The sequence below is a fragment of the Ictalurus punctatus genome, chromosome 25 (assembly GCF_001660625.3).
Source record: "Ictalurus punctatus breed USDA103 chromosome 25, Coco_2.0, whole genome shotgun sequence".
NCBI classification, from domain to species: Eukaryota; Metazoa; Chordata; class Actinopteri; order Siluriformes; family Ictaluridae; genus Ictalurus; species Ictalurus punctatus.
Genome location: NC_030440.2, coordinates 7,458,109 through 7,482,871, shown reverse-complemented (window position 1 = coordinate 7,482,871; position 24,763 = coordinate 7,458,109). Strand labels below are relative to the sequence as shown.

Below are 24,763 nucleotides of genomic sequence, written 5' to 3'. Positions count from 1 at the left end.
CGCCTACACTGCGAAATATCTCGAATATATAGTCCAAATCATTTAGCATTTCTTACTGTATGATTGCAATAAAACAAATATATTTATTGGTTATATATAGTTTATTATATATTCTATAATAATAGTATAATTATAATTGCTATTATTATTAAACCTGCTATATCTCAAATATGCGTCTATATTGTAAATATGTGACTGTCTAGATATAAACACCTAACATTAGCAAAATTATCCACCAATAGAAAAAAAAACTATTAAATGACAGAAATTATAAACTAAAAGGGTCTAATAGGGTTTAATAATCTTTTTATTATTATTATTATTGCAATGCTATAATAGATATTTCTAGATACTATTGACTATATTCAAGATATTTCCACTTGCTATGTCATTTTTATTTATTTGTTTTGCATGCTTTTATCCATAGCAACATACAATTGAGGCAAGATACAACTGTGCAATTAAAGGTTAAGAACCTTGCTTATGCAGCCAACAGTGGCAGCTTGGTGGTGCTGGGATTTGAACTCGTCACTTTCCAGTCAGTTGCTTAAAGACTTAACCACTGAGATACCACTTCCCCTCAAAATGAAATTAATCTGCAATCCCCAGTCTGGTTCACCATCAAAAACGGTGTACAAACCTTTATTATACCTTTATAATACTTTTTTTTTCTTTTTCATTTATCAGGCACTTACAGTATATCCAAAGCAAGTTACAGTTCAACTGAGCAGATGATGGTTAAGGGCCTCCTTACTCAAGGACCCCACAGTAGCAGCTTGGCAGGACCAGGATTCAAGTTCACAACCTTTTGATCAGTAATCCATAAAGCCCTAATCTCTGAGTGACACTATAGGTGTACCTAATAAACTGTCAACTAAGTGTAGTTATGGATATCACAGTTAACCTTTACAATCGACATCAAACTCATCTATCAGCAAAGACCGTCAAGTATGTCCATGCATCCCAAGCTGACTTGATAAATGTTGCCGCTCCAATCTAGCATGTCCTTCATTTCTAACATGCCCCCACCAGTGTAATACCATCCTCAGAAATGGCACTGTTTGCATGCTGCACATCACTCAGTAAGACTGACTCACCTGTCAGAGAGAAGGATAAAGTGTGTTCTGTGAACAGATTTGTTTTCAAAGGTCAACACATTTGATCCATCTGTCAGTAGTGATATTAAATAGTGCTGGTCAATAAACAATGACCTTCATTCATTTCAGTGACATTCATAAGACAAAATATTTCCTCTTGTAAGCAACTGCTTTTATCTGTCCTCCATTGTCATACTAAGACTAAGACTAAGGGTGATCGACCCTTTTCTGTGGTTGGAACATGACTGTAAAACTATGACATTATTTTAGACATGTTTTTTCCTAACATTCATGTATGTGAAATGAATGACTCACAACAAACGATACACATAAGAACTAACTAGAGAGAACCCATTCTACTCCGTCAATTCCTCATGCCTTCAATAAAACCCAACTTTATGTCACTGATATCCCTAGGAATATTATGGACCATTCAATAATTGTGTAATTGAAAATGAAATACCATGGTACCACTGTATCAGGGAATTAATATGATGGAAATGATGGAAATGGAAATTAACAAAACAAGTGCAAATCCATATCAAAATATGTGAGCATGGTGAGTGAAAGTGCAAAACATGCCATGGCAAGAGCAGGAGAAGGAAAACTGAGCCTGATGACAGATGACAGAAAACAATTAAATGTAAGTCAAAATATATGTGTAAGAAGGATACTTCCATTTCAAGCATTTTTGAATATTTATCCTGTGCATCCATCCCATCCATTTTCCATACCACTCATCCTACACAGGGTCGAGGTGGAGCCTAGAGCCTATCCCAGGGAACACAGAGCACAAGGTGAGGGACACCCTGGATGGGGTGCCAACCCATCGCAGGGCACAATCATACACACATTCACACACTGTGGACAATTTGGAAATGCTTATCAGCCTACAACGCATGTCTTTGGCCTTGGGGAAGTCTCCATGCAAACTCCATGCACACAGGGCAGAGGAGGGATTCAAACCCCGAACCCTGAGGTGCGATGCAAATATGCTAACCTCTTATTTCTTTACTTATGTAAACCCATTGTCATAGCCATAGCCCTTATGAGTCTTGCATCTGTTCTTGTTTTACTGTCGATAAACTAATTTACATCAGTGACCTTACCTAAGGCCCAGTCTGTGTGACAAAGGGTCGAACATCCAGCCACTTCCATTTGCCTATGGCCATGTGAAAAGTGCACTATCTGATATGAAAATTAATTCCCTATTAGCTGCTGTGCACATATGTTTGTTATTCGTCATGATGACAAACATATATCCACAGCAACTAATATGGAATTCATTTTCATATAAGATAGCACACTGGTCACATGGTCATAGGCAAATGGAAGTGGCTGGATGTTCAACCCTTTCATAGATCAGATCAGGGTTTATTGCACTTATTACTAACTATGTGGTAGCTAGTGCTACTAATCAGATTACACAATGGAATCAATGTACCAACACGTATAGTCAGCTTCCGTAGACATTACCAGTGGTGATTTGTACATCAGGCCGCATAGTGATTTAGTGGTTAGCACATTCGTTTCTCATCTCCCGGGTTGGGGTTTGATTCCTGCCACAGCCCTGTGTGTCTGGAGTTTGCATGTTCTCACTGTGCTGTGGTTTTCTCCCCCACGCAGCCCCCACATGCATGGTAGGCTGATTAGCATGTCCAATCATGTGTGAATGTGTATGTGATTGTGCCCATAACCAACGTATGAACTATGTATATCTCAATGTTATTTAAAGTAATAAAACTACACAAAAATGTGTTCATATGCCTCATGTTTTTTTCATTCATATTGCTAGAAAATTCCAGAAGCCTACTTCTGTAACAAACCCAGTGAACTTCTCGGTAATCCTGTGACTCAGTGCATTGACTCACACAGACACCATTCAACCAGATTGGAGCAGTTTTTGGCAGTCCGACTGCTTGCTGTGGAAAACGTCAGCCCAACTGTACACATGGCTAAACTTTCTTTCAGCACAAGACTATTTCTTATTGAGTTCCAGGAGAAGACCGGTTTCCCATCCACAAAAATGAAATACAATCAATTCCCATAAACCACCATGTATTGATTTTAACCCATATGACCACTGTGAAATAAAATGCTCAAATGATTTAGGTTTCATAAAAGTAGACATTATTACCTGGCTCTATGGTGTGGATAATGTTAATATGACAAAAATATCGTATCACGATATTTGACATTTTGCAATACATAATAAGTATGATATGTAAATTCATTTTACACAGAAAAATGTTCAATATAAATTGTAATAAATGTAATGAGTTCTAACAAAAAATTATTTCACAATCAATTTTACAGTTAAACCTTCAGTGCAAAATTTTAACATCAGATCAGTTGCTTCTAATGAGAGTTTGTCATTGCTATTTATAAAAAAAAAAAAAAAGTTAGAACAAGATATCATAATACCTGCAGTATCTCAGAAAAGTGTATTCTGACCTATTTTATCATGATATGAATATTATATTGTCATATTGCCCAGCCCTACCTGACTTTCTCAGATGTGTTATTCAGTGTAAGAGTAAACAAGGCTGCGAGTTTGGATACTTTCTCCAAAACCAACTAGTAACAACAAATGTGTGTGAAATTCTTTAGAAAGCAACTGCATGAATTATACGAAGAAGCACTGTGTCCCGAAGAATAATCTTTGATCTAGAGGTCTAACACCCTTTTTCGAGATATGACACCTTACTGTCTGCAACACTAACACAAGGCTGTTCCATGTCAGTGCTACAGAAAAGTGTTTCAATTTAGGTGTGCAAGATGTAGGAGGCAAAAACTCCTGCTTCCTAACAGATATTAGACACCAGACCTCAAGGACATGGGAAGTGGGGGTATTGAGGATGCGCCAACTTTCAAAATTCCTTTAAATGCAACTGCTGAAACAACAACAACAACAACAACAACAATACTACTACTACTATTACTACTACTACTACTACTATTACTACTACTACTACTACTAATAATAATAATAATAATGTGTGCCCTGTGTGCACAGAGTTTGCATATTCTCCCCGTGTTTCGGGGGTACTCTGGTTTCCTCCCCAAGTCCAAAGACATGTGACAGGTTTAGGCTGATTGGCATTTCCAAATTGCCCATAGTGTGCGAATGTATGTGCGATTGTGCCCGGTGATGGGTTGGCACCCTGTCCAGGGTGTCCCCCACCTTGTGCCCCGAGTTCCCTGGGATATGTTCCAGGCTCCACAGTGACCGTGTGTAGGATAAGCAGTACGGAAAACGAATGGATGGATGTAAATAACAGGTCACATATCTGCTGCTTAAAAATCCAGGATTCCCAATGTACAATACCTTCCCTCATGCCTTCTAGACATCGTTTCAGGACTTCAGGCTTCTGAAATTGAGACTGCAAAAAAATTAATGAGTCATCATTTTGTCCCTATGTATAATTTATTAACGAATGTTACATTGTACTTTTTTAACCACCTATTAATATTTAACATTGTGGAACATCTGCAACAAGTTAGTTCCTGTTATCACTTACATTATAGTAGCTTGAAACAGTTGTTCCATCAGCAGGCCGTCTTCTTTGTCTCTCTCTCTCGATTAATAAGACAAAAAAAACAACAACAAAAAAACAACGCAGCTTGTCATGCCACCAAGAAACTGGAAAGTACAAACTCATCTGTCCTGAAGACTTGTCAGAGGTAGGCTTATTACAATGTGCTGACACCCGAGACTCCTTCCATAAATGTTAAATAAAAGTATCCTTACAGAAAACTTCACCATATAAACAATGCCATGTTTTTCTTTGTTAAATAACATCATGTTTTTAATATGTTTATGTTTATGTTATGGGGCGGCTGTGGCTCAGGTGGTAGAGCGGGTTGTCCACTAAAGTGTCCTTGGGCAAGACACTGAACCCCACGTTGCTCCCGATGGCAAGTTAGCGCCTTGCATGAAAGCTCTGCTACCATTGGTGTGCGAGTATGTGTGTGAATGGCTGAATGAGACACAGTGTAAAGCGCTTTGGATAAAAGTGCTATATAAGCGCGCCATTTACCATTTATGTTGAGTGTCCACTATACAAGTCCCTGTGAATGAGTTGTTAGGACAGAAACGGTACTAGAATCAGCGGATCAGTATAAACCTGTGATTGTATGTACTGCTGGAACTATTGTCAGAGCTGCTGTTAAGAGTAAGTGTTATTTGCTCCAAATATGACTTCTTCGGGACACAGTTTTCAACCACCATTGAGTGGTAGTTGAAAAAACTGGAATGTAGGCAATATAAAAAAGGCAATATGATTTATTTGGTCTTTTTACATTAAGAGCAGTTGATACGGCTAATCAATGTACATAACATATCCAATATTGTCAGTCAATTTATAATAAGCAGTCTTCATGAAGTACTTTTTCCACTTGACATACAGTTTACAGTGCTAACATCTTCAGCGGTGGATTAAGATCCACACAGGCTCCTAGGCTCAGGGGCCCAAAACAAGGGAGTGTACCCATTCTGGTGTTTACAGAAAGCACACAGTTAAGTGCATATGTAGTCAGTGCACTAAGACATTTATGTTTATTATGTTATTATTTTAGCATTTTAGCCCAGACTCACAGTGCATGTTGACAGCTGAACAAACATGCAACATAAGCATGAAAACACATACACAAGTGCACATGTAGAGGATTCACTGCAATTCATAGCCATTACATTGAATCTTAGAGAGCAATGTCTTTGTGCTTAGTCTGTTTCCAAGCAACAGTCCTGGATTTATGGCATGTTTTCTCTTCTATAAATCACATCATCATCATAAACTCTTCAGTTAGTCCTCTGAGAGCTGAGTCAGGCTTGTTACAACAAGAAAAATGCTAAACCAGTAATGCATAATCCTACTCTAGGATCCTACTCTAACCCTGGGAACTCTGCACTGAATATTATTTGTGTTTTTCCTAAACGTAACAAAATTGACTCGGGTTATTATGGGATTCATAATGAAAAGATTTACTCACACACGCTAAAGCAGAGCAAACCCAAAATTGTGGTTTAAAAGGAATGGGATTGAGCAGTAGTAAAATGTGCACTCCAAGAGGATTCCAGGACAGGGGTGGGATTAAAAATAAAATATGTTCTACCTGTTCTTGTGTGTTTGGATATCAGTGAATCAAACTGTGCACAAATTCACCCTGTCAGATTCCAATAAACGCTTTCAGTGTCTATAGGACTACAACGTTTTAGCATGTTTAAAGCTTGTTCATGTATGACCCTAAGTATAAATAAGCACTATACACATATTTGTGTGTTAAACATGCAGAAGCTCAGGAGCCATGTATGAGAAGTCTTGGAAGTCATCATGGTTCAGGGGGATCAGTGAGTCTTCTATGGGGGTGAGCGTAGGCTCTTCCTGGGTGAAGTCTGGATCAAAATTGTTCACATCCTCTGGAGATTTCTGCAGAGCACATTGCAAACAGGGCAGGGGTTATAAATAAAGCAGTGGACTATTTCAGTCTAGTCAGCTGCATACAGCATATCAGTGTCACCATTAGAGCTTAAAGAGGTTTTGGCATAGCACAACTGTAAATGAAAATAGTAATGTTGGTGATGAAAACAAGGCGGTGTGATTGTGCGGGCTGGCTTGGCTTACTATTCGAGGTTTGAAGGGGGAATCCAATTCGCGTTTCCTTAGCTTCTCCCAGTCCAAGTCCCTGAAGAAGGGGTGAGCAATGATTGGCTTCTCCCCTCCATCCCTCTCTATACAGCCCAGTCGACGTGAAGCGTCTTTGGTCAGGAACTGGAGGAGAACAATATAGGATATACTTAATATTAAGTTCTGCAATCTCATCCAACTTCTGAGTTCATGGTTGGAGGCTCAGTGTACTTCTGCATACTAAAGTGACAGATAAAAGGGTCGAACTATTTACTAGAGGTCAGCAAGGGTAAAACTCTTAGCCTTTGTGCTGACCCAGAAAGCTAGGAACAAGACATTTTATTACACACAGAAGGAAAATAAAGAGATCGTCTCCTTCACAGCTCTAAATCAAAGAGGAACCCGTGTAAAATATTTTTTCATATAGGATTAATGATGAAGCTGAATCAAAGGGATTGCAGGATGTGGGGAAAATGACTGTTTACTGTGTTGCTGAGATGACTTGTGTTTCCACCTACCATAGCATTTAACTGCAGAAACAGGTAATTACGTTATTATATGTGTTCCTAGCCATAATGTAAGCTCTGTTTTCTCTTTATACCTGTAAGTAACAGAGTGCAGATCATTCTAGTTTGAGCAACAAGAGATACAATTTCTGGCCTACAAAAACGGCACAAGAATATAAACGGAAACAGACATGAAACATTACACTGTATTACATTGTGTGCATTGAACCTCACAGTCTATGTCCCTCTAATCTTCTCTCCAGAGAGATATAGTCACGTGGTGCAGGGGATAATCCATGCACGCACAGCCATTTAACCCTTAGTGAAGTGGAATGGGATTAAATAACCATAAATTAAACTTGCCTTGACCAACAATCTCTATTTGATCTAAATCAAACCCTCACTGTTACAACCCTTATGGTCTCATGGTCTCCTAGCAACTAATCTATTAACTGGTTCAAAACAAATCTCTTAAATACCATGTACTGTTTTTTTTCCACATGTATGCTCTCTCCACATTAACTGAGTCAATATCATGATATAGCATGGATCTGTTCAAACAAATATTGAGCTGCAAAGTCTTTGACTTTGACTTTGTCTGCACTATTCTAACCAATAGGAGTGGAGAATCCTGCCAAAGGCTCTAGACAGGATAACGTAATAGCATATAGACGTTTGGGTCATACCAAGAGAATGAGGTAAATCAGTTATTTTCTCTGTTCACAGCCCACTGGATGCCAGGCTTCATGGTGCAGTATTTAGGCTAATATTTACAACCTCATGATGTTGACCTTATGTAATAGGTTATGTAAAGCAATCTCCTGCAACAGCTGCTCAATGGCCTCTGAACTGTAGAAAGATACATACAGTGCATCACCACATTGAAAATCTGGGATTTTTTTTTTTTTTCCATTTAAAATTGGAAATTTCAAATTTGTAAATATTTACAACAAAGACAATAAATGTTCAATATCTTGAATATTTAATATTCACGATTCTGCACTATTTCTAGGTCCCTATTTAAATGTAAGCAAATGTGTGATACTGACCATGCTGATGTTGTAAAAAAGGTCAGATTTTCCTCGGATCTAATCTCCTCTATTAAAGCATGTGTTCAGACAACACTCTGATGGATTTGATCTAAAGTGGATCATAAGCTTTTGCACAAACTTGTGATGTCCATGCCAGCTCGAGTGCACACTGTCATTAAAGCAAAAAGGGGACTTGCCAAATACTAAGGAAAGATTCTAATTTTCACTCAAGTTATTATCAGTAACATAATTTGTAATGCAAATTGTTGGATTGTATCAGACAATAATGCAAAATAGAAACATTTTTACTAGTGGTCTCAGACTTTTGGACCCCATTAAAACTTACCCCGTGCCTCTCATAGAAAACTTGATACAATGACATTTAAATATTATATTCACATTTGTTCACTGAAAAGATGCTTTAATACAAAGCAGTTTACAATTGAGAAACAATACAATCCAAGTAGTTAATAGATGAAGACCAATAGCAAAATGATCCTATTTAACATTTATAGTTATAATGCTTGTATCGTATTAGAAATTGAACCGATTAATTTATTCTTTGATTCATCTTCAGTAATCATCCTGGTCAGGCTTGCGGTGGATTCAGAGCTTATCCCAGGAGCACTGGGCAGAAGGCAGGAGAGTTCACACTGGATGGGACGCCAGTCCATCGTGACACCATTCACACACATTCACATTCACACATGCACTCATTTACACCTGCATAACCAAGTTCAGTTAGGAAACAGAATAGATTGTTTATACTGCGACACTTTCAAACAGCTAATGTAGTGGAACAGAGTGCAGGAGCTTTGACAAAGTTGTAAATGTGAGCTTGGTTTAGGATAGAGGGTTCAGGGAAGAGATTAAACACAAGTGTGAACTGCATTAACTGCCAATGTAAAAGGAAAAGATTTGTGCATTGTGTTGTTTGTATTTCAAAAGAAAGCGTCAGCGTGGATAACAGGAAATCATCTGTTTCTCCAAGCAAACATGAAATACATAAATGACTCATGTGGCCCGACCAGTGACACACAGGTTAAAGTATAAAGAAATGGTTGTCTTGAGAGATGAATTCACACCTCCACACCCTAGAACACATTCACACAAGCTTTATGGCCAGTAGAAACACCTGCTTTTCTTGACAGATCAAATGTTGGTAGTCTACATTGTTATTAACCACCACCCCACCCCACCCCCCCCACACACACACTATTTACAGACAACTTCCTCCAGACATTACTAACAAGGTTCTGACTTTTTTAGACTTTTATCTCACTGACCCCACCATTAGGATAAAGACTTAGCTTACCCCTCTGAGGATGTCCTCTGCCTCATTGCTAAGCCAACTTGAATAGATCACTTCATCCCTGAGGATGCACTCAAACAACTCGTCCTCTGTCTCTGCCTCGAATGGTGCATGTCCACACAACATCTCAAACAGCAGGACTCCCATAGCCCACCAGTCCACAGACACACCGTATGGTTCTTCTAGGATGATCTAAGAGCAGAAATCACATCAGAATACAATATGCAAAAATGCACATCCATTACAAGCTATGTTCTATGTTACACATACATAGATATGAGATTATTACTACTCTGCAAAAATATTTACCTCAGGTGCAATGTAGTCTGGTGTCCCACAGAAGGTGGTAGTCAGGGCTCCACCAGTTATCCCTTCCTTGCACATACCAAAGTCTGCCAGTTTACAGTGGCCATCCTTGTCTAGTAGTATGTTGTCCAGTTTCAGGTCCCTACACCAATAGATATACAGAAGTTATAAACACTGCATATACGACAATATTTATATAGAATGACATTTAAATGTAAGTGATAAGAATGATTAGCCTCAGAGAATGCTGGTTTATATCATACAAAGCTAATAAATAAAAACCTTGTTCCAAGGACTGTATGATATTGTAACACTTTCAACTGTGATGTGCAAAGGCAAACATCATTGCTGATTATTGATCTTTATCTTATGTTTGCTCAGGCCACTGGTTACTGTTCAGAAGGGTTAAGCAAGGTCCTTAACCCTCTCTGTTCCAGGGGTGCTGTATCATGGCTAACCCGGTGCTCTGTCTCCAACTTCCTAATACTAGTGTTATAATACAATAGCTGTGCAATCTCACTCATTTCCTGTTTGTCTGCTGTCTGTATGTTTCTGAGTTCTACACACATTTTCACAATACATACAGAATAGGGAACAGAAATGGGAGTGCTTACAGGTGGGGCACATGAACACAAAATATCATTCACGTGGCAAAATGACTCCTGTGTTTACAAACAAAGAAATAAAGGCTGAAAGATATTCGGAATTCCAACAGGATAATTTTACAGCACAAACATATGGCAGTTGCAATTACATTATGTTATAATCCAGAGTAAGGAAGGACACTTCACTGATATCTGAAGTCAAGCTTAGGAGACAGGCAGCTCTACAGATGGAAAAAAAAATGTGGAAAGCTACAAAACTTCAGGCATGCCAGAATCATGTAGTTTCTCACGTCTACAGTGGTGGACTGCTGGCATTGCAGTACTGTGTGGTATAGTAACTATTCCAGGCATTAGGCACAAACCAGAGGGATAGAGACAGGGAAGAGTGCATAAAAACATCAGATCATTTTTTCAGTTATTTATCAGTTATCTAATACACTAAAAACAGGCGTAAAACCAATGCACTAATATAAACCTCTCAAATTACTCCAAGCACTTTCCATTTGCAATAGTGTTACCTGACATCCTTTAATATAATACATCTGTGTTTGACCTTTCACTTCAAGTCATACACTAACCCCACTGAAATTGATCAGAGATTTAAGGAGAGGATCAATCTTTTTTGCAGGAAAACATCCAAAATGTCCATGCTCATCCATAGATAACGTCATTAGAAACTTAAAAAAAAGATATTTAAATATTTCTTCAAGTGCATTCTGGTCTGTCAACAAATGAGAACAGGGTAAAGAAAGGACAAGGATAATAGCAGGTTCTAAACAAAGCAGGTCACAGGATAGTCCTCTTCCAGAGATTAGATTAGAGACAGATTACCACTGGATTAAAGTGTGTCCAATCCTAATCCAAGATCATTGGTCAGCAAGATGGAATGACAAAACAGACAGTCATATTTAACAAGCAAAAAACCAATGATTATTAATCCTAAAAACAAACAAACAAGCAAAAAAACCTGAAACAAAGAAACATTGTGTTGTAATTGAAAAAATCCCCAAATTTCATTAAAAACTGTTATTAAACCGCCACATTCATGCTCAGGCGTATGATGCAATAGCACTGTAAATTGATTCATTTCCTGTTGCTTCACTGTGTGTAGAAAACTACCATGTACTTCAGTCTCTGGTGTACAGTAGAGAGCAAGGCTCACAGACAAGAGGATAAGTAAGTATTTATCCTGTAGCTGAGGGAATGATGGAATACTAACAAGAATAAATGCCGAAAGGTGAAGTAGACAGTCCTGTTTAATAACACAAAACCCAATGGCAATAATGAATTATACTGAACAAAAGATTTAATAAACATATAAAACAAAAGTAGGAGGTCTAACCCTAGTCTGACCAACTAACAACATATTTACAAAGTGACAGGGGAATCAAACAATATATGAGGGCATATTTGTTTCAAAAACATCACTCTAAGTGTCACCCTTAGTACAAGCACCATTATCTGGCATCATTTTATGCTCAGCCAATCATCAGTGCTTGAACCATAAAATAAAAAATAAAAATAAAACGCTAACAACAAGGATGAACAACTAAGACCAGTAAAAATGGCCAGCTAAAACAATCTACATGTTTCTTTTGCAATTGTCGGTAATCAGGCTAGTGTAAGAAAACAAGCCTGAACTTGAGTGGCGGTCATAGCAGGCTGACGTAGATGAAACCACAAACTACAGCACACACCATGTTTACTAAAAACACCTGCATGTTCTACAGTACAGCTGGATCAACTGTAGACAGATGAGATATGTAGACAGAATGTGCACAGAAATATGCTTTGAAAAAAACCCCCAAAACAAACAAACAAACACACCCAAATGTATTTGGTGTACAGTACAAGCTACAAGTCGTGACCACAGACAAGCTCAACCCAACTGTATAGCATAACAATGTGGGGCAGCATTGCTGTATCACACACATTCAGTGATGGATAAATGAAATAGATATGTTCCCTACAACTCAAAAGAAGCGTTTCGTGCAATATGATCCAAATGATCCAAAGTGCAAAGCAGCTCAAACAGTCTTACATTTAGTGCTTGTTGTGACATGAATCTGTTTGAAATGCTGCTGTGTGGTCTGAAGCAGGGTGTTCATCTAAAATAAAACTATGTTGTAAAAGAAATGGACCAAAGCATTGCATGAATGGCCGACAACTACTGAAAACATTTGCGGGAAATGATTTCCTCAATAAATAGATTGGTTTATAATACTTATAATATAATATATGTTAATACTTTATAATACTTGACAATATACTCAATCGATGGGTTTATCATACTTATTTCATCAGTAATCCTAATTATTCAAACTAGTTTAATATTCCAATGAAACTGCTTGTTGCGGTTCCTGTTTTTGACCACTAGGTGCAATAATAATTCCATACAGTCCCTCCAGGATTTTGTCATTTTGCGATCGCAGAAATGAATGCAAAATCAAGCAAACTCCGCAATATTATGAGGAGCTTGCGATTTTTTTTTAATGACTGCAGAACTATGCAAATTTGGGCCAAGACGCATCATTTAATATCATCACAACACAGATTCATCCCAAAGGCCTGTTAATGAAGGTTACAAAAATATTCCAAGGGAAACATTTGCTGGAAATAGCAGAGCCCTTCACAAATAATCTATAGACAATGGCATGTGGTCTGCTTGGGTTTAGATTGTTGTGGCTTTCTTACTTGGACAAATAGAACCTAAGCACTTGCGCAAGATGGAGCAGGTCATGTGGAAGAGGTGAAATAGGAGTGTTGTTTACCCAACTGTGAGCAGAAGCTGGGGTGTGTCTTTACCGGTACAATTTGTCAGGGACAGGTACAAACATAGGCACGCTTAAACAAACCAACAGGCCAGGTGAGAAAGCCTTACCTATATATGAATAACTCATAATGTACAGTTTGTGCAGAAAAAGTTTGCTTTATTGCACAGTCATGAATGACGTCAAGCTAATACAAAACCACCCACATTAGGTCACATTTTATAGATTCCCTACTATAAGCTTAGTCTGAATGTTCAGACACGTACACTGAACACATATAGGGTTAGGAAAGTAATAGAGAACCAGTACTTTACCTGTATATAATGCCTTTGGAGTGGAGGAACATAAGAGCAGAGGTGATTTCAGCAGCGTAGAACCGTGCTCGGGCCTCCTCGAACCGCCGAGACTTCTGGATGTGAAACATGAGGTCACCACCATTCACAAACTCCATAACAAAGAATAAACGGTCCTAGCAAAGAGGGAGAACAACCCAAGAACAAATAATGAGCTTTTTAGAATGCTGTTTACCTAGACACAAATATAATCAAAGATGATATTATTGTTTATATTCTCTAATATTAATGGCCTTTATTAATTTTTTAACTTGTGTGATCTCTTTTATGTGCCGTAACTACTTCCTCATTTGTTACAATAATGTAACGGAATAAAATCTATTTTTAAAAAAACTATGATTACCATTAAAGCTTTATGGTATGATAATCACTTTGCTGTATTTCTCGGTGCTGCTGCTTTAGTGTGGTTTGACAATTTGATGGCAGAGATAGAAATCTTTACAAATCATTTTGTCGGTGTCTAGGACTTTTAACTTTGTCAGCAGTAGCAGAGGTTAGATCAGGCATGTGTGGGCTATGTCTGGTATGCAGAGTGAATTGCATGCTGTTTACCAAGAAGAGAGGCATTTTGTACCAGCTTGTGCTGAAAATGTGCCTGTAATGTGCTGCCATCTACTGATTGAATGTGGTTAGCTATCGCTTACTATGCAGAACACACAAGAACACATTCCAGTCATTGAAAACAATGTATTTTTCACCCCAACCTAATCTACCGCATTTACTCTGGACAAGTGTCACAATGATCTTCACTGTAGTGACGAAAGAACCATAAATCCATTTACTCTTCTAACAGATACACTACACACCCAGTCTGATAGTACTTAGTCTGAAAGTCTGATAGTACTGGTTCAGTCTGATAGTACTTAAAAATGACAAACACCCTAGTTACATATGTAACTGTAGTTATGTAAACACTGGATAATTGCCAAGGGCCAAGTGTATGCATGATGAAACCTTAAACAAAGTCATAAAGTAAACATATGACAACGTATTTGATATAGATATTGTTGTCAAAATATCATTGTGTCAGGCTACATGTCACTCCTGCTGCCTGATGAGAAACCAGTGATGCTGAGGTACATGCTGGAGGTGATGCTGGAGGTGTGAGGCAAACGTGCTAACCACTAAGCCGCAATGCCCCCAGAACTTTCTCCCACGTTCCTATTATCAATGAGGTCCTAAGCTCCAAAAAAGGTCTTTACACTGTGATACAGTTAAATCCTTTATGACCGGGGCCTTATGGAAGATCCCATTTGGTGCTAAAAGCTACAACCCAAATCAGACCACTGCCATTTTGTCATTGCCTGTTCGGAGCCTGCAGGTAATATAAGAAAGCTGCTAAGTCAATGCTGCTGAAGTGGAAGTTGAAAATTTCAGTTAAACTGTCAGTTCACTGTCAAACACAGTGTTCCTGCACTCTTCCTGTAAGCTTGGGTTAGCAATGATTTCAGGATGTTTATGCTTAGAAGGTTCTTTAGGCTGTGGTATCGGGAGACAAATTTGACTCTAAATTATATATATTATCTACATCTGAGTGAAGAGTGCACTTCAGGAGTTATAGACTAAGAGGAATGCAACCTAGGAACTCAACTCAAGCTAGGCTCCAAGCTATAAAATACACTCGCACACAACAATGAAATGATGAATTTTTTTTTGCACACCATTACACCATTTGCTTAGTCATCAGACACCTTAGACAGATGAACATCCCTGACCCAATTTATCCAGTATCTTCAGTTTTAAATGCTTCAATGGAAATAGCGTGATAATTTATAGCGCCAAAACTTGTAGTGATATCAGCATTTCACAGCTCAACAAGTAACCTGTGGAAAATGTACACATAAGCCATTAGCTAGCCAAGTGAGATAGACTAGCTAGCCAGATCTGTTGATGTTTTAGAGTATGAAAGCACTGTAATAAGATTAAGATGCCACTTTGATGTTCTGTAGCGATTGACTGTTGTGTTAACTATATCTAAGTGCTTATGTAGCCTATAGGTAATGATCAGGATGTGTGGCATCTCTGCTAGATAGCTACCTATTTAGCTAGAAACATTTAGGAATTAATATGCGCTAGCTAGCTAGCTTGCAAGCCTAGCAAGCTATTGAAACCTCAGCAGCATTTGGCTAAGTTAGCTACCTTTCTTTATATACTGTTGATAATGTGGTGGTGTTCACATTAGCATTTCTCACTTGGTTAGTTAACATAAGAAATGACTAGCCAATATATAGAAAAACATTTCTGCATTAGTTGTGCCAATTGCAGACACATGAAAAAATCATTTGTAAAGTAATTATTAGTAGTTTTTCATAATAATTCAGAAAGTTGTTCTAGGACATTCAGGTGCGAAATCATGCTCCCCATTAAAGTATACTTTAATCTGTAGTAAAATAAGATAATCTCTTATTAAGTTAAATAAATATAAATAGAACAATCAGCATATGATGTAGGACAAACTTGTGCAAATTACACAAGTCTGTGGTGCGGTATATCAGAGGATTGTGGAATAAAATGTATAAATATAATGATATGATTTGAAACAACAACAACTTATACTTAAGTGATTACTACAGTACAGTACAGTACTTTTACTCAATGAGAATGTTTCGTACTCTTACCACCACTGCAAATACTACCAAATACTACCTCACCTTATGACTTTGTTGGCGGTCTCTGCATCCTTGTGTACAAGAAGGAGGGGAAATAAAACCATTGGGAAAGTACAAGGAATTACTTTTTAAGATACTGCTCAAGTATTCGAAACTACATAAGAACAGATTTGTTAAGTCGATCTCGACACCTTCCCTGCTTAAAAAAAAACTTCATTGAAATTCTAATGGCTTCCACTACAAATACCATTACAAACCATCAGCTGTTAACCATTAAAACCATTACCAAATGGTTTCCTTACGTAGTAGGACGTATTAAGGATGTAGGTTCTTAATAGTATCCACTAGACATAACAGGCTACCAGTTGAAGGCAACAAATTACCAGTAGAGACCCACAGGGACTGTTACAGTTTCCATTAAAAACCAATAACCATTTAAACCATTACAAATTATTTTAGGGTTTCTCATTACAATGTCATTGACTGGTTTCAGTTTTGAAATCACAAAATATAATTCCATTTCTCCACTAGGTAAGATACGAAAAGAGAGAAAAGGGCAGAATAACTATAACTTTGTTTGCATATTTTTAATCTCTCTGTGATTGAGGGTCATAGCATTGCAGCATGAGTTTAGTATTCCACCTCATAAATACATCAATTTCAATTCATCAGCTAGCTGTCAAGACAAATGTGGTTCATTACTGCAGGGAAAATCGCTGTAGGACTGTGCTGTAGTAGGACCTGAGTTTGAAGCTTGCTTTAGGCACTTACAGCGGTCTGAAAACAGTAGTACAGGTGTGTGAGGAATGGGTGATTGTAGGCCAGAGCCAACACTCGCTTCTCGATCATGGTGGACTCCACGTCGTCATCTTGTAGTATGACATCTTTCTTCAGCATCTTCACTGCATACACTCGATCATCATTGTTCAAGCGAGCCAGCATCACCTGTACACATGTGCACACACAAATTCAAGTACAGTGTGTTGTAATGGAAGGCATTTTGCATCCTGCTTGGATGCATGATTCTCTGGAGGCATATATGGGGGAATTTGGACAGGAGGGTTTTGGGTAGGAAAAAAAATTGACTGTTTATTAGACAGTGTGCTCTTCTCTTGTCCTACCCAGATGCATGACTTTTCATATGATGATTGGGAGATCTCTCAAAAATGGGCAGAACCTTATAACTAACTCCCGGTCATTAAAACAGTAATGAACATGACTGACTTCTCAAACTTAAACATAACTGTCAGACTCACAGAGTTTGCAGTAATCATTCAGTAACCAAATCCTTAATATCTTACATTACTAGTATGGCTTGTTATTAGGACTCCTCCATCAGGAGGAAGCCTATTGTTATTACTAGTATTCATCTTATTATTGTTCTCCTTATCTCCCTAAAGTGCCCAATAACTCAAGATCGGAATAGTAAAAAGTTTTGAAATTTGGCACATTGATACTACAGGCCACGAGTAACTGCCACACCACAAATGGCCCACATGAGCCCATAGGTGGCGCTACAGGCCACACCCAAATTCTACGTCATTTTCCCGGCACCCCGTAAGTCCAAAATGTCTGAAAATTGGTATACATACCTTATTTCTCATGGGGAACAAAAAAGCCATTGGGGGGACCCATAAAGTCTGCCATGATAGATTTTCCCCTACATTGAAAATTTGTCAAAAACTACAAAAATCTTCTACTCATGAACCATAGGTCTGATTGACTTGAACTGTGGTACATATGTGTGGGATACATGTCTTTCTATACGGTGATAAGCAATAAGGAATCAAATAAAAATTGACGAACTAGTTACATATTGGTTAATTGACAACTGTTGCACATATTTCTTGTGTCCATGAATCAATGGAACTTGATCTGTACCACACACAACGAGGACACTACAGTATGTTACCATGTGCAATGCCAACCGCATATCTCCAAAAAAAAAAAGATTTTTAAAATAATAATACCATCTGTTATATTATGTTTTACACTATTTTTATCATCCACTAGATGGAGCTGTTTGTCTTCGAGGCAAAGTACACTTTAGTGCATATAGCTTTAAAGCTTTCATTGTAAACTGAATTGTATTCACTGATTAATGTATGTTAAATAAGCGTTTTTGTAATTTTTTTCAGTTTGTAATTTGGTCATTGAAGCCTCTCTACAAACTGAAATGTGTTTAGCTAACTGTATATAATCCATCAGAAACACGTGAGCAGAGGACAGATAAATTAAACTAAAATTCTGCCTTTGATCCAAATGCGTTGAATTGTTGTATCAGTGGGATACATGTCTCTTTTGGAGGAATCCACCATTGCTGCTTGCAGCTATATTTTTTTCATTGTAACTGGTAAATATAGTAAATAAATAGTAAGAATAAAGCTATGTTTAATTACCTACGTTTGATTTTTTGATCAGTTCTAGGTCTATATATCTAGATGTCACTACGTTTTCAGCGAAATTGCTTTTTTAGCACATCATGGCAGACACCTGATTTTGGAAAAGCCTTTTGAGGCTGAGAATTACAGATTAAACGGTTAAAACAGAACGCACGCAGATATTTACTTCAATAATCGACACCTGTGCTTCCCCTATTTAAAAACCACCAGCCGCCACTGGTGACGGTTTAATATTACATGAGAAAACTCAAACAATTTAACAGGGGAACCGAAATAAATCACACAATCCAGATCAGGAATATGCGGATGAGTGCGGTTGTTTGGATATAGTTCAACAAGGCCAGTATATAAATAATAATTATTTATTTTTAATTAATGATCATGCTATTTGCTTCAAAATAAAGCCATGATCTGCAGTGCATTCTAAAGTATAGTATGTATAGTATATATTTATAAATGTATAGTATTTACACAGTAACTATGGACCAGTAGTGTGCTGTCTGGGTATGTATCTTCATAAATGCCTCAGAACTCTTTCATGTCCCCTGATCTTTTTGATCCTCTCAGTTGTAATATCTATGATCTCACATAGGGATGTCCAATCTTATCTGGAATCAGGATCAAGAGACAAAATGGTAGATCGGTGTGTCCAATCTTATACGTAAAAGACCGGTGTGGGTGCAGGTTTTCATTCCAACTAAGCAGAAGCCACACCTGAGTCTATTGAACACCAAACAGGTGGAATCAGGTGTGGCTACTGGAAAGAAAACCTGCAACCACACCAGCCATTTAGGGATAAGACTAGACACCCCTGATCTACCGTCTTGTCTCTTGATGTGTCTGTTCTATATCTGGCAGTTTATTTTCAACATTTTAAATTCAATTTTTTAAAAATCTGTTAAATAGAGGTATATGCAATGTTGTAAACTTAGTGTCTCACCTTGCCAAAGCTGCCTTTTCCCAGGACCTGTAGGAATGTAAAATCCTCAAGCCCCACCTTCATACTGTCCTCATTAGCCAGCTCAGACCGCCCTTGACGTCTACTAGTAGAACATGTAGACTTCACTGAGGACGTACTCATCTGTGGAAAAGGCAAAGAGACACACATAGACTTACTTTATTTAGTTCCATGGTCTAACGGTAGCTGTTCTTTTCACCATACAGCTGATGTTGTACCTGGGAGTGGTGTTTACTGAGTCTGCCTGCCTCCAAGCCAATCTCTGCCAACTTAGTAGCCAGCTGTGCACTGTCTACCCCACAATTCGGAGCCACATTTTTTTCACAACGAATGTGCACGTTCATCTTACAACCTGAGCATAAATGACAAATGCTTTACTTACACACACTGCTCTTTGAGGCATATGTGAAATCATAGTGCGTACATATGAAAGACATTTTAGTCTTTAAAAGGTGCCTTCACTGAGCCTTCATAACATATTCACAAGCATTGCATAAATAGTTTATTAAGCAATACAGGATAGGGTGTGCGTGTGTGTTATATAACTGAGCTGTTGAGGCTTAAGGACCTTAAGTTTGTCAGATTTGAACTCACAACCTTCATGTGCATGGTGGTCTGGCTTCCTTTCTGCTGTATTTCTGCCTCATGACCATCCAGTGTCATATATGTGTTGTAATAAAATATGAACTAATAATTGGCAAGAAAAGGATTTTAAAAAATACAGTAACAAATAAGATTAGTTTAACATTTCCCTCTTCTCTCTTTCATATAAAGACAAATTCACATAAAACCTCCATAAATTCAGCACTGATTTATATTATATTTTCACAGTGCTTATGAACATGTTATAAAGACCCAATGTACAGTAGGTACCATTCAAATAAAGTGTTATTCATTGCATTTGGTAGACAAATGCAAGTGATTTACATTGATCTTATTTATACAAGTGAGCAGTTGAGAGTTAAGGGCCTTGTTCAAGGGCCCAGCAGTGGTAACTTGGCAGTGGGATTTGAACTCATGACCTCCTGATCAGGAGTCCAAAGTGTTAAGCACTGAACTACCACAGTAAGACCTGCATTACCTTTGCATTGAAGACCCTGTTTCACCAGTCCATACAGGAGTGATCCACAGTGGTTACAGTAAGTGAGCACTTTATAATTGTGCACATGAAATCGATGAGGTATGTTGATGCTAAAACCTTGACTGGGACCCTATGAGAAAGAAAGGACTTATGTTTGGAATGTAAGACTTGTAATGATTATATACTGTAAATGGTTCACAAATTCTGCTTTCCTCATGCTGTCCCCATAAAATGTACTTATAGGGAGAGGGGAAAGAGTCATACCTCAGTTGCTTTTTTCTTCAGCTTTGGACACTCATTAACAACCAGATGGTGGCATTTCTTATGGACCACACAGGTGCATACTGACACATTGAAATAAAAATGATAAGGGTTAGAAATCCACGCTGTAATGGCGCTGTAATGTTTACAGGCCTGCTACCGCACTAGGTCTACTCCAGCTCTACACATATTTTTTTGCAATAAAAGCCAGTGAGTATTTTAAGGTATCTGAGCAATCTGAAGATGTTTACCTTGACACTGGTAACCCTGCTTTCCAAAAACTCCCCTGGAGAGAGATGGTAGATAAATATTTAGGATTTTTGAAGATAAACTGAGATTACAGATTTAAATCACTGTCTAAACTTGGTGTGTAGACAGTTTTTACTTGGTGGAGTTTGACTTTACCAGTCAAACAGAGAAACACAGAGAACGGGGATGGTAAGGAGTGCAAGGTTTTCATTGTCATATATATATATATATATATATATATATATATATATATATATATATATATATATATATATATATATATATATATACAGTATATATATATTTGACAGATGTCTTTGACAGACACAGATTTTTAAAGCATATTTTTTGTAAATGACAATAAGTAAAGTATAGTTATTGTTTTTCTTTTGTTAATTTGCATCGAATACTACATTTCCCAACTAACAACCAAACTACATTCACTGAGCACTTTAGTGGGAACACCTGTACACCTACTCATCCATTCAATTGTCTAATCAGCCAATTATGTGGCAGCAGTGCAATGCATAAAATCATGGGCATATGATGTTAATGGGCATATGGGCACTTATGCAGGGGTTCTCAATTTTTTTTTAGAGCCAGGGACCCCTTTAATGGTAAAAAAAAATATTAGGCATATTATTTAAATATTTACTGCTGGCTGTGGCTATTTGCAGAAATTTGCCACTCATAAAACATGTTTTTATTAAACTTATTATTACATTCAAGTTGGCATTAATTATAGCCCTACCTGTTTTGTTAGAATTAAAACTATTTAATTCAAGTGAACATTCAAACAGGCTAATAACTATAAGAACTCAATAAGAAATATAACAGACTATATAAGTGAATTTCCCTGTTCCTATAGCTTCTCTCTCTCTCTCTCTCTCTCTCTCTCTCTCTCTCTCTCTCTCTCTCTCTCTCTCTCTCTCTTTCTGTCTTTCTTACTCTCTCTCTCTCTGTGTGTGTGTGTGTGTGTGTGTGTGTGTGTGTGTGTGTGTGTGTGTGTGTGTGTGTGTGTGTGTGTGTGTGTGTGATATAACGTCACCATATAAAATTTTTGCAGTGGCAGCAAAATGTAGGCTGTCTCAGGAACGTGGCCATGAACTTGTGTCCATTGACTTGGTGCACTTTCCTCCTCAAAGCCCTCTGTCGTTTCCTGCTTAACTGCTTATGAGTCCATCCATTAACAGTGGCATCATCTGAAATGAATGGCACATTGTTAAAGCCGTAATATCATCTGTTTGACAAGTACAAAATATGCATGATGTAAATAAATAAATAAATAAAAGAACGAAAGAAAGAAAGAAAGAAAGAAAGAAAGAAAGAAAGAAAGAAAGAAGAAAAAAAGACAAACATCACTGCCAGAGGACCTGAGTGTACAGACAGTTCATACAGTACAGATGTGGTGGAATAAGGAAGTTCTGCTAGGAAAGAGGAAGCAATGTTATATAAAGTAATAAATGTCATAAACTTGTAATATATAGGCATAGGTCAGTGTAGCTCATAGAAAAATTAATGGTATGAGCCAATGAAATAATATTATTACTTTTTAATTAATATATAAAAAATAATATTATTATTCCTTTCCAAAACAAGATTTGTGTAAGCTATAGAAGATTTGAACAGAAAGACCACTTGCCATTGATTAAGTTGGATGGAAATAAAGACATGGACCAATGTTTCACCATCTTGTTTACAAGCAATATTATGGATATGGAGAAAAGCATGTTTGGTAAATGTACTAATACACACCATAGATGTAAATGTATGTAGGTTACACCTACGATCTGAAATACAAGAAAGGTCTTGACAAATACTCGATCCTCGAATGTTAATGTCAAAGTCATGTTAAAGTGTTTGCGGCAATAAAATAGAACTTTAAAAGTCTCAGTGTCTAATCAAAGCTTCCACACATTGAAATCTTAGGGAGGTTAGACAGCTATATCAGGTAAACTCTGAGTCCATAATGTCAGTGTCTGTGAGACAGGAAATGAATATGCCATGGTTAAAGGTCAAAAGCAGAATTAAGATCTGGGACAAAGCCTCACTACTATACGATGTATCAAAATCAGGTGGAAACGAGGTCAGATTGTAAAAATTCACCAGTTTGTTTCAGTTCGTCTGTCTTAGTGTGAATACATGGCATTTATTGGGCAAAAGGTGGATAAACGTTGACAGAATGACTGATTCCATGAGACTGGTGGAGACTGCTATAAGTTTACCGTTCGCAAAGACTAATGTATTTATCAGTATTTAAAGGTAATCTATATCACCTGCAATTTTCTCAAGTCACAGTAGTTTATATTCTATGAAGAGTTCACGTGTGTACACTACCGGTCAAAAGTTTGGGGACACGTGACTGAAATGTTTCTCATGATCTTAAAAATCTTTTGATCTGAAGGTGTATGATTAAATGTTTGAAATCGGTGTTGTAGACAAAAATATAATCGTGCCAACATATTCATTTCTTTCATTAGAAAACTAACAATTTATTTACAAAAAAATAGACTTTTTAAATAGATGACTTGGAGCGAAATATTCAGAAATATTCCAATAAGTGTCCAGCGTAGGTGGGAACTCCTTTAATACTGTTTAAAAAGAATCTCAGGAGGATTCCTCAAGAAGTCGGCTGAGAAAATGCCAAGAATACATTTCTGGAAATTCTAGGCAAAAAGGGGGATCTACTTTGAAGATGATAAAATACTAAATTATTTAGATTTATTTGGGATTTTTTTAATCACAACATAATTCCCATAGTTCCATTTGTGTTATTCCAGAGTTTTGATGACTTTATTATTATTATGATGATGATGATGATGATGATGATGATGATTATTATTATTATTACTATTATTATTATTATAAAATGTGGGAAAATAATAAAAATAAAGAATGAGTGTGTCTAAACTTTTGACCGGTTGTGTATATTTTTGAGACTAGAGTGATTGGGTGAATGAGTGGTATTTATTTCTAACTGCAAGACCCCAAGTGTAAAAAACAAGAACCTTGTAATTGAGTTTTTGGGTCCTGTAGTGTTTAGCACTCAATTCCAGTAAAAATGTGGGCGTGAGTATGAATTCTTCTCTGACACCAGTATATGAAAGTAAATGGCTTCCCTCTACTAGGATGGTCAGAATTGCGAATGAAAGGTATCTGACTATGAAACTTGGGTGAATTCTTTCATTTGTTCACTGATATTTTGGACCAAATCTACCCAAATTTACTTTAAGCAATCTAAAGAGAAATATTTAAATAAACCTTCATGCAGATGCAGTGGTTTCACTGTGTTTCCTCAAAGTTTCACTAAACTGTAAGGATTTTATTTACTCATTCCAGATGCCTATATAAGTTTAGGTACTATATATTTTTTGTCATACATAAATAAACATATTTAAATATCACATATGTGACAGTAACTGGAGCAACTGGAGGGATCTTTATGTTGCTTATATAGCAGAAAACCTAATAAATGTGCCATGGAGCATAGTGGCATACGCAAAATTAGTTCTAACTGGGCCTACATCTAATGATTTATCACACTGTACACTGGACTGTGTCATTAAGTGATGTTTGGGGGGGGAAGCGAGTCCAG

The 24,763-nt window shown here is 37.4% G+C and overlaps 1 protein-coding gene across 1 annotated transcript in view; it reads right to left on the bottom strand.

Moving 5' to 3' along the window:
- Nucleotides 1-5,364: 5,364 nt before the first annotated feature.
- Nucleotides 5,365-24,763, bottom strand: part of prkchb (protein kinase C, eta, b) — a 28,034-nt gene continuing 8,635 nt past the window's right edge. Inside the window, exons 3-14 of the mRNA XM_017456494.3 lie at nt 22,217-22,370; nt 21,171-21,205; nt 20,923-21,002; nt 20,659-20,788; nt 19,796-19,929; nt 19,560-19,700; nt 16,989-17,162; nt 13,570-13,724; nt 9,883-10,021; nt 9,577-9,765; nt 6,722-6,868; nt 5,365-6,526 (exon numbers count right to left, since the gene is read on the bottom strand). Of these exons, the coding sequence (XP_017311983.1) occupies nt 6,380-6,526; nt 6,722-6,868; nt 9,577-9,765; nt 9,883-10,021; nt 13,570-13,724; nt 16,989-17,162; nt 19,560-19,700; nt 19,796-19,929; nt 20,659-20,788; nt 20,923-21,002; nt 21,171-21,205; nt 22,217-22,370 (1,625 nt within the window). The 3' untranslated portion in view covers nt 5,365-6,379. The remainder of the gene's footprint in view (nt 6,527-6,721; nt 6,869-9,576; nt 9,766-9,882; nt 10,022-13,569; nt 13,725-16,988; nt 17,163-19,559; nt 19,701-19,795; nt 19,930-20,658; nt 20,789-20,922; nt 21,003-21,170; nt 21,206-22,216; nt 22,371-24,763) is intronic.